Raw genomic sequence first — 9,474 nt, 5'->3', positions numbered from 1 at the left:
AAAAAAAAAGAAGAAGCAGCAGCATGACTGGCTGGGCATGGTGGCTCATGCCTGTAATCTCAGCATTTTGGGAGGCCAAGGCAGGAGGATGGCTTAAGCCCAGGAATTCAAAATCAGCCTGGGCAACATGGTGAAACCCTTGTCTCTCAAAATATTTTTAAAAATTAACCGAACATGATGATGTGTGCCTGTGGTTCCACTACTCAGGAGGTTTGTTTGAGCCCAGGATGTTGAGGTGATCACACCATTGCACTCTAGCCGGGGTGACAGAGTGAGATCTTGTCTAAAAAAAAAAAAAAAAAAAGAAAGACATGATAGCTAAATTCAATGTGGGTACTTAATTGGATCTCGGATTTTAAAAAATACCTATAAAGGACATTATTGGGACAATCAGAGGAATTTGATTATGGACTGTATTTTGTGTCACTGTTAAATTTCCTTAGTATGGTATGCATTTTTTGGTTATATACAATGTCCTTGTTATTAGTAGATACATCCTGACACTTTTAAGGGTGACATGATATCACATTTGCAACTTACTCTCAAGTGGTTCAGAAAAAAATGTGTATACTGACCACACCCTGCCCCCACACACAGATAAAGTAAATGTGGTAAAATGTTAATATTTGAATCTAGATGAAGGGTATGTGATGTATTCTTGCAAATTTCCATAGGGTTGGAATTTGGCAAATTAAGAGTGGGAAAGAAAAGCATGGATTTTGGCATTAGACCTGATGGGTTTAAACTTAATTGTAAATCTTTGTCACCTGCTTTATTTTTCTTTGAGCTGTGGGGCTTTGGGCAAATCATTTATCTCTCTTGCCAAGGGTTTTCCTGACTATAAACAGGGTTAATAACTGTACCTAACCCCACAGGGTTATAAGGATGAAAAAGAATGATGCATGTAAGGGGCTGAGCCAATGTCTGGCACATAGTGAGTGTGCAGTTAATGTTAACTATTATTATGACCATATATATTGTCAATATATGTTTACATAAAGGGACATGCATGGGAGAGTTGGAATATCCCACCTTAAAGGAGCTGGTGTACTTGTGGAAAACCACAAAATACCTCATTCTCCTTATTTGAAAGACTTGAGGCATTTGGAATTGCCATTAAATCCCATTCCAGGGGCAAGGGTGGTGTTAAAGAAATCCACTGGGGATAAGGTGGAGGGTAGGCTAGGGAGGAAGGGCCAACCAAGGTCTGAGGAAACAGGGAGGTGCTACGGCAGGCAGTAAGATAAACTCTGGGGGACTCAGGAGAGGGTATGTAGTGACTATTGTCCCCTCTCCCCCTCCAGAGTGGATAAGTCACTGGTTAGTTTAATTGCTCTGCGCACCCATGCCTCCTTCTCAGAGAGCTTTTGTTTTCAGCCGTGTCATACAAATCTAGGATGGACATCAGGTGCTTGCAAGCCTTGAACCCCTGTGTGCTTAATGCTCATGGAGAGGAGAGTTCCTGAGGAGGAAATCAAACCAAGAGCCAGCTTTGTAGTTGCATTGAGAAGTTTAATGGAATGCTGATTTTTCATGTTTTTCAGTAAGCTCCTGTGAGGGGTGGAGATGGAAGCTTAGGAGCGCAGTCTTCTTTCCCTCCTTGCTTCTAGAGGCACGCTGACTTCCTTCCTGGTCACAGAGCCATGGCGAAGCTAAGGGTCTTCAGAGCTCAGAACCTAGAGACTTCCTTTCAACAAAGCAGTGCCTCAGAAGCTCTTCTAGGCTCTAGATGGGGGAGGCTTTTTTTTTTTTTTTTTTTTTTTTTTTTTTTGGGGGTTTTTTTTTTTTTTTTTTTTTTTTTTTTTGTGACGGAGTTTTGCTGTGTCACCAGGCTAAAGTGTAGTGGTGCAATCTCAGCTCACTGCAGCCTCAACCTCCTGGGTTCAAACGATTCTTCTGCCTCAGCCTCTCAAGTAGCTGAGATTACAGGCACACATTACCACGTCCAGCTAATTTTTGTATTTTTAGTAGAGACGGCATTTCACCATGTTGGCCAGGCTGGTCTCGAACTCGTGACCTCAAGTGATCCACCCACCTTAGCCTCCTGAAGTGCCGGGATTACAGGCATGAGCCACTGTGCCCAGACTGGGGAAGGCTTTTATAACTGCTGCTGTGTGGTAGAATCTGGGCACTCCAAGGAGGGTGTAGGGTAGAATAATAGCAAGGGGAAGCCTCCCAAGCTGGGAAAAGAGCAAGCAGCAAGCAGTTCAGATTCAAGGGCTCTCCATCCTAGCTCATCTCCAAAGAGTTGATGTATTCCCGAACCCATTTCTTCTCTGGGTTGGCACACACCTGGCGGTTCTTTCGGGTGACAAAGCTGTGGGAGAGGAGAAGAGGGAGGATGAGATCTTGCCAGTACTGGGACAGCCAGTTTGGGGGATGAAGTGGATTAAGGTATAAAGGGAGAGGACAATGGTACTGGGGTAGGGCATATTTGGAGCTCCATAAGATTTTATTTGTGGCTTTTAAGGAGAGGACATTTTCTCTTCTGCTGGATCAAAGGGCTCCAAGCCAGAAACAAATTTGTGTGCATTTTACCCACCTTTACACAAATACATGCAGCCTGAAAAGCTAAGAGGATATGAAGCCTTGAAACCCAGGATTGAGCCTGCCAACCACTAGCCTTTCCTCAGCAGTTCCTCTGTTCCAGGCCCTATGCTGGATGCTTAAGATGCAGAGAGAATAAGGTGTCCCTCAAGAACTGAATCATGGCTGAATAAGTGGGAGATGATAAGTTCTTAAAAGAATATCTGGACTGGGTGCGGTGGCTGATGCTTGTAATCCTAGCACTTTGGGAGGCTGAGGTGAGCAGATCATGAGGTCAGAAGTTCCAGACCAGTCTGGCCAACATGGTGAAACCCCATCTTCATTAAAAACACAAAAATTAGCTGGGCATGGTGGCAGGTGCCTGTACTCCCAGCTACTTGGGAAGCTGAGGCAGGAGAATCGCTTGAACCTGGGAGGCGGAGGATGCAGTGAGCTGAGATTGCACCACTACACTCCAGTCTGGGCAACAAGAGCAAAACTCCATTTCAAAAAAAGAACATCTGATTCTGCTTTAGACAACATACCTGGCACACTGAACAAATAAATATATGAATATATCTCCGCACAGGTAGGTGAATGAAAAAAGGGCATGACCTTGAGTCTTAATTTCACCGTTTATTACTTTGATCATTTTGGACAAATCACGTAACACTTTTGAGTCCATTTACTAAGCTCTGAAATGTAGATAGAAATAATTCTTTGCACAATTATTGTGAAGCTCAAAGGATAATATGTATGAATACAGTTTGAAAAATACCATTCATGTGTTGTCACTAGAATGCTCTAAAACTTCTGCTCTAGGGTGGATGAGAGCAATATGAGACTTTGATTCTGTGCCTAACAGCATTAAATTTTTTTTATCGTGGTAAAATATTCATAACATAAAATTTACTATCTTAACCATTTTGGGATGTATCCTGCACATTCTTGAGCCTAAATGTTTTCAGACAAAGTGAAGGCTTAGATTGTCTGATGAGAACGAGGATTTCTTGTTTCTCTTTGGGTTTCCCTTTTCTGAGCTTCACTCAGAGCCCCTTGACCATCTCTTTTTCTCTCATGTGCAGAGATGAGAAAGGGAAAGGAAGAGGTATTCTGGGCTCTCATGCCTCCTAGTGTTTGCGTTCTTATTTAGGGTGGTGTGAGAGTTTCAGACACAGACCCTGCCTTGTTCAGCCAGGAGTCATACAGGAAATCCTGCCAGACTTGCTATCCTCTCTCTTTGGCATCCTTGACCTGTTGGCCAGGAAGTCAAAAGGCCAGGAAACCAATACCTAAGGCGAGGGTAGCCAAGGCCTCCATTTCCTGCCCCCAGCCCCACCCCTGCAGATTGTGATGTCAAAGAACAGCCCTCCTCGCCAAATCTTCCCTCCTTGCCCCCATTTTTGGCACACTCTGCTTGCCTGACTTCCTCCTTCTGCCTGCCCCTTAAGAGAGGATGTTCTCAAAGTTGCTGCCCTTTTCTTTGTGATTTTTCCTAGGTCTCTGGCCCTGGGCCTGGCACACAGTTGATGCTTAATGGATGTTTATGGAATGAGTAAGTAAATGAATGGATTGCATTCATTTGTTAAATTTCAACTGTTACTTTTGTGTATGCAATAATGCATTTAGATAATGATGACAATAATAAGTTAACACTTATGCACCTACTGTGTGCCAGGGCATATTCTAAGCATTTTTTTCTTACTGTGACCTAGTGGGGGATACTTCTATTACCCTATTTGTAGATGAGGAATTTGGGGTGCTGAGGGGTTGACTGAAGGGCCTACACTCACCAAGGGTCATAGCTGGAGTCCTAACAAAGCAAATTAGCCAGTACTCACCAAGGCAGGCTGGATTGCCTTTTTAAAATTGGAATATGCCTTTTTTCCTAAAAAAGAATGTCATATTTTTAGCCCTAACACCCTTTCCTCAGCTACCAACCCTTCATTTCACCATTACCACTGGACATACCCATAGCGTTACCTTGCTGGCACCTTAGTCTTTCCTCTTTAAACAGTTCTTTTGCAGGCTTAAGGTGGTTCTACCCTTCTCCAGCCAGAGGTTGAAACCTCAGTGTCATCCTCAACCCCCATCTCTCTCCCGTGCTTTTGACCTCAAATCACCTACTAGGGCTTGCAAATTTCACCTTTGAAGGTTGCAAAGGTGTCTGTCTTTGAAACGGTCTCTCCTTTCCTTCAGGCACTGGTCGGCCTCCGATACTACTCACATGGGTAATGACAGGAGCCTCTAAACTGGACTCCAGTTTTCTCAGCTTTCCCTGTTCTAGCTCATTTTACACTTGACAGCTCTGGCACTTTTGCTGCATTTTCTTGACACTCAAAGCTCTCTGTGCTTTTCTACAAGGAGACTCTACATAAACTAATGTAGAATCCTAGGGGACAGTCCCTCTTCCTGATATATCCCATCCCTCAGGCTTTTCTCTGCTGGGCCAGATCTCTCCTCAGAAAGCACAATTTGCAGCAAACCTGTAAATCCCTGAAGCTGAATGTGTTTCTCTTTCCCTTGTCACGTTTTTTTTTTTTGCTGGGTACTGTAGTCATTGCCGTGTCTGTCTTGGCTGTCTTATTAGACTATAAGCCCCATAAGATTGGACTGGCATGATGGCTTTAGTAATCTCTGTCTGCTCATAATATGTGGTAAGGGAAGGATTTTCTTCTTTTGAAAAATATTTGTTTTCAGAAATAAAATTAGTAGTTATTAAATATTACCACTATACTTCAAAAGATTCATCAGACCCAAAGTCTGTCTTTGAATACCTCTAACTTTGGCAGTGTCACAAAAATTTTTGGATTAAAAAACTTCACCCTGGCTGGATGCAGTAGCTCATGCCTGTAATCCCAGCACTTTGGGAGACTGAGGCAGGCGAATCACGAGGTCAAGAGATTAAGACCATCCTGGCCAACATGGTGAAACCCTGTCTCTACTAAAAATACAAAAATTAGCTGGGCATGGTGGCATACACCTGTAGTCCCAGCTACTCAGGAGGCTGTGGCAGAAGAATCACTTGAACCTGGGAGGCAGAGGTTGCAGTGAGCCGAGATCGTGCCACTGCACTCTAGCCTGGACAACAGAGTAAGACTGTGTCTCAAAACAAAAACAAAAACAAATCAACAAAAAACTTCACTCTTATATAGGAAACTTCAGGTTGCACTGTTTTCATTTCTACTATAAATTTTTTAAGCAATTGTCACTAACGGCTTTGCTATAGCAGAAAGAGGAGGCTCTAGAGATTCATGCCTTATTTACTGTGCAGCCTTGGCTAAGTCAATAAACCTCTCTGAATCTTAGTTTCATTACCTGAAACATTGAGAGAATTATGCATACTTGTCAGAGCTAAGTGTAATTTAGAGATCATGCACATAGACATTTGACATACCGTAGGCACTTCCTATATAGTAGGGTTTATTGTATTTTTCCAAATGTACTAGCTCAGATATTTAAAGGTGAATCTCATTTCCTTATTTCTTCTCTAATGGATTTTTTTTTTGTTTTTTATTGACCGCAATTATAGATCTCTAACCTCTGACCTCTCCTCCCTAGTTCCTCTGAGGTTTAGGTGGATTTGATTGGGTGTGAAATATAGGGGACTGTAAGGTTCTTCACTGAAGGAGATGACTGACTTGATCTTCTCCATGTAGGATTTCCAGACCACGTTCAAGTAAAGGCCACACTAATAAAGATTGGAGTCCTAGGAACGTAGTCCATCAGAGTGGGCAGTATTCTACAAGGACAGCTTGTCTAGTCTTTTTACATTATAGTAGGGGACTCTGAGGCTAGAGCTGGAGGAGCTCTGGCTGCTTGCAGCTGGAGGATGGGTGGGAGTGGGTAGGGCATCCTCGGAGGACTCCTAAAGGAAATGGCTCTGGGAGGGTTCCATGGGGCTGAGACTCACACGACTGCTGGGATGGAGCACTTGCCACTGGTGTAGAAATACTCCTTGATGTGGGCACGGGGCAGCAGGCGGACAATGTAGGCAAAGCAGCAGGGTGTGGTGTCCGAGGCATCTGGGAGGGGAAAGGAAGAAGGGAAAGCTTTTTATTCATTGCTCCTGCACACTGGACATTGTGCTGGACACTTTGTATGATTTATTAAGAAAGAACTGTTGTCTTCCTTGACAGAAACTGAGGCTCAGAGAGGTAAAGTCACTTGGCCATGGATACCTAGTGGCAGAGTGGGGATTCCAATCCCTCATATAATCCTTGAGCCAAGCTTGTATCCATCCCTCTATACCATAATCCTCTGCCCTTGGCTCTCAGGCCTCTGCCTGGTTTGTCCTGGGTTCTCTGGTCTCATTTTTGCCATTCCAGGATCCTCAGTGGATTCAGAACTTGGTTTCTTTGAGACCTAGGTGGGTTGTGGGGAGGCTTCCAAAGCTCAGGCTCCATGACTCAGCCAGGATCCTAAGGGGCCTCAAGATATGTATTAAGCTGTAGTGAGAAGAGCTCTCAACAGAGAACTTCTTGTTGGTCAGTTAATTCAAGATGATGCTGGGAAGCATCAGTTACCACTTCCCAACAGAGGAGTAGTTTTTATCTTCCCAGCCAGATGGAACCAGGTTTGAATACCAGCTTCCCCAATTCCTAGCTGAGTGCTCATGGACATGTTACTTAACCTCTCTGTTTTCACTTCTGTAGGTCAAGGACAGCTACTCAAAGAATAGCTGTGAGTATTAAATAAGATGTACAAATATCAGCATATTGCCTGATCCATAGTAGCCATTTAATTATCTTTTATTATTCTCTCTGTTTTTATTTATTTTTTAAATGTTGGCTGGGCACAGTGGCTCATACCTGTAATCCCAGCACTTTGGGAGGCCGAGGCAAGCGGATCACCTGAGGTCGGGAGTTGGAGACCAGCCTGGCCAACATGGAGAAAGCCCTCTCTACTAAAAATACAAAAATTAGCCCAGCATGGTGGTGCATGCCTGTAATCCCAGCTACTTGGGAGGCTGAAGCAGAAGAATCTCTTGAACCCGGGAGGCAGAGGTTGCAGTGAACCGAGATCGCACCATTGCATTCCAGCCTGGGCAACAAGAGTGAAACTCTGTCTCAGGAAAAAAAAAAAAAAGTATTCACTACTAATAAAGCCATGTATCCTCTCATAAACCCATTTTTTTTTTTTACATTTCTGAAATAAGAGAGAATATGACTCTCTCAGGAATTTATAGTTTAGTTACATTTCTAAGAAACCCTGCTGCTGACAGGCATGAGTCAGTCATGTTTCAAGATCAGTGTGAGCCACTCATGACTACTAATCTTCCCAACATCAGTTCACACTTAGTGAACACTTGTGGGCCTTGGGGAAGTAGACCTTGACGACAGGAAAGTTGATCAAGAGATCCCTGCCATGAAGCAGTTTAGAGATCTCTCAAGGACAACAGGACACCTGGGTAAGACAATCCAGAAGAATGTAAATAATGAGGTTCAGACAGTATTCATATTACAGTTGAAAAGAGGACAAGGTCTGGGGCAGTCATTGGGGTGGGGTGGGCAGAGGGTCCGACTCCAGGGGCAGTGGTGGTCAAGAGCAGGACTTACATGGGGTGGCAGATGCAGGAGCGCAGAGGGTGGTAGCAACCAGGATGACAGCGAAGGCAGCCACGGAGACCTTCATGGTACCTGTGGGAGAGGCTGTGGGAGGTCCACGTGCTGTCTCAGGATCCTCTACAGGGATCCTCTGAAGCTCAGGCTGGCCCTTTATAGGAGTTGGGGCCAATTGAAGGGCACCCCCTAAGGGGAATTTCCAAAATAGCAACCAAGCATTGGCTGGTATCATAAGTGATATTACACAAAACTGAAAAGAAAACTGAAATAGCCTCCGGAAATTTGAGTCTCTGTCTCCCCACCACTGCTCTCCCATCTAGAGTGAACTTATCAGTTACCGCTTTGGCCAAGCACCAGTAGTGGGAAACAGTTTCTCTGCTGACATCCTCAGTTTTACATTCCAAGGAAGGGGTCCTCCTCAGAGAGCAGGAAGCTGCTTCCTTGGGGACAAGAAGGAGGGGCAGTTAGGATAGAATCATAAGTCACTGAGTCTTTGATTGCCTTCAGAGCTCTTGCTTATTCATTACAGATCTTATCTCCTTTCCCTCATCCATAGAAGGATGTTATTTATAAGGTATTTTATTGAGGAGAGTCCTCTGGACATACAGTCCCCAAAGGAGGTGAGTACACTCACTATAAATTGTGGCATGGCTGTTGATCTGAGCTGGGCGTTGGGGGACCTGTTCACTAGATGTGAGTTGGAGTCTTCTTGTGGGAGTTTCTTGTTTTCATCCTGGCCATAGGGTCTCTTCCATTGATTTGCTAAGCAATCTTTGGGAAAATTGCTTAATGTCTTTGAGTTCTATTTCCTTGTTTATAAAGTGGAATAACTGATGATAGGCTTGTTGAGAAGCAGAGAGAGAGAGAGAAAGATCTCTTCCAGCATACTGTACCATTATTGGCTAGCATTAACTGAGGGCCTGTCTGTGGCAGCCACTATTCTACCGGCTTAGTGCGTGTCAACTCAGTTACTATTATTATCCTCATTTTATGAACGAGGAAACTCAATAAATACTGGGATCTCATCTCAGTAAGGCCTTCTTGGGCACAAAAGTTACAGAATATGAAAGCTTCAAAGGACTTTAGGGATCATTTTTTCCATGTTTTTCAGTTGCTCAAGAGGAAACCAAGGCCCAGTGAACAGGAGTAACTTGCTAAGAACATACAGCAAATGAATGACAGAGTTGGGACCAGAGCCAAGTTGCCCTGGCTCCCACTTCAGTGGTCTGTCCATTAAGTACTGCCCAACATTAAAGGTTGGGAGTGGTTGGGGGTATCCTCGAAACTGAACCCATGTGAAACTTATGGTTTAGAGCTGGAGTCCTTACTCCATTCCAAAGAATTGGATACAGTAAATATTCATCAATTCCTATTTCAGTAGTTG

General features: G+C 43.9%; 1 protein-coding gene and 2 long non-coding RNA genes across 3 annotated transcripts in view; 2 read left to right on the top strand and 1 right to left on the bottom strand.

The window, feature by feature from the left end:
* Positions 1 to 1,491: 1,491 nt before the first annotated feature.
* On the bottom strand, positions 1,492 to 8,307 carry CCL5 (C-C motif chemokine ligand 5). Its single transcript, XM_017534196.2, has 3 exons — positions 8,085 to 8,307; positions 6,440 to 6,551; positions 1,492 to 2,317 (listed from the first exon to the last, which is right to left on the bottom strand). The coding sequence occupies exons 1-3, from the start codon at positions 8,158 to 8,160 to the stop codon at positions 2,230 to 2,232; spliced, it is 276 nt and encodes a 91-aa protein (XP_017389685.1). The 5' UTR covers positions 8,161 to 8,307; the 3' UTR covers positions 1,492 to 2,229.
* LOC119472091 lies at positions 3,012 to 7,366 on the top strand. The gene is made up of 3 exons (XR_005201201.1): positions 3,012 to 4,081; positions 7,182 to 7,209; positions 7,328 to 7,366. It is a non-coding gene; the product is annotated as an uncharacterized LOC119472091 (long non-coding RNA).
* LOC108308412 overlaps positions 7,501 to 9,474 on the top strand; it is a 4,411-nt gene continuing 2,437 nt past the window's right edge. Inside the window, exons 1-2 of the long non-coding RNA XR_001826910.2 lie at positions 7,501 to 7,936; positions 8,620 to 8,710. This is a non-coding gene — a long non-coding RNA (uncharacterized LOC108308412). The remainder of the gene's footprint in view (positions 7,937 to 8,619; positions 8,711 to 9,474) is intronic.

Source organism: Cebus imitator, unplaced genomic scaffold (assembly GCF_001604975.1).
Source record: "Cebus imitator isolate Cc_AM_T3 unplaced genomic scaffold, Cebus_imitator-1.0 Scaffold85, whole genome shotgun sequence".
NCBI lineage: Eukaryota > Metazoa > Chordata > Mammalia > Primates > Cebidae > Cebus > Cebus imitator.
This window is presented reverse-complemented; position numbering and strand designations above follow the sequence as displayed.

What these genes read in the sequence shown, in the direction of transcription:
- CCL5 (XM_017534196.2), bottom strand. Translation starts at nt 8,160, where the DNA reads ATGAAGGTCTCCGTGGCTGCCTTCGCTGTCATCCTGGTTGCTACCACC. An exon ending in TCCTGCATCTGCCACCCCAT is followed by an intron (nt 6,552 to 8,084) that starts GTAAGTCCTGCT and finishes TTCCCCTCCCAG; the next exon opens with ATGCCTCGGACACCACACCC. An exon ending in TGCTCCATCCCAGCAGTCGT is followed by an intron (nt 2,318 to 6,439) that starts GTGAGTCTCAGC and finishes CCTCTCCCACAG; the next exon opens with CTTTGTCACCCGAAAGAACC.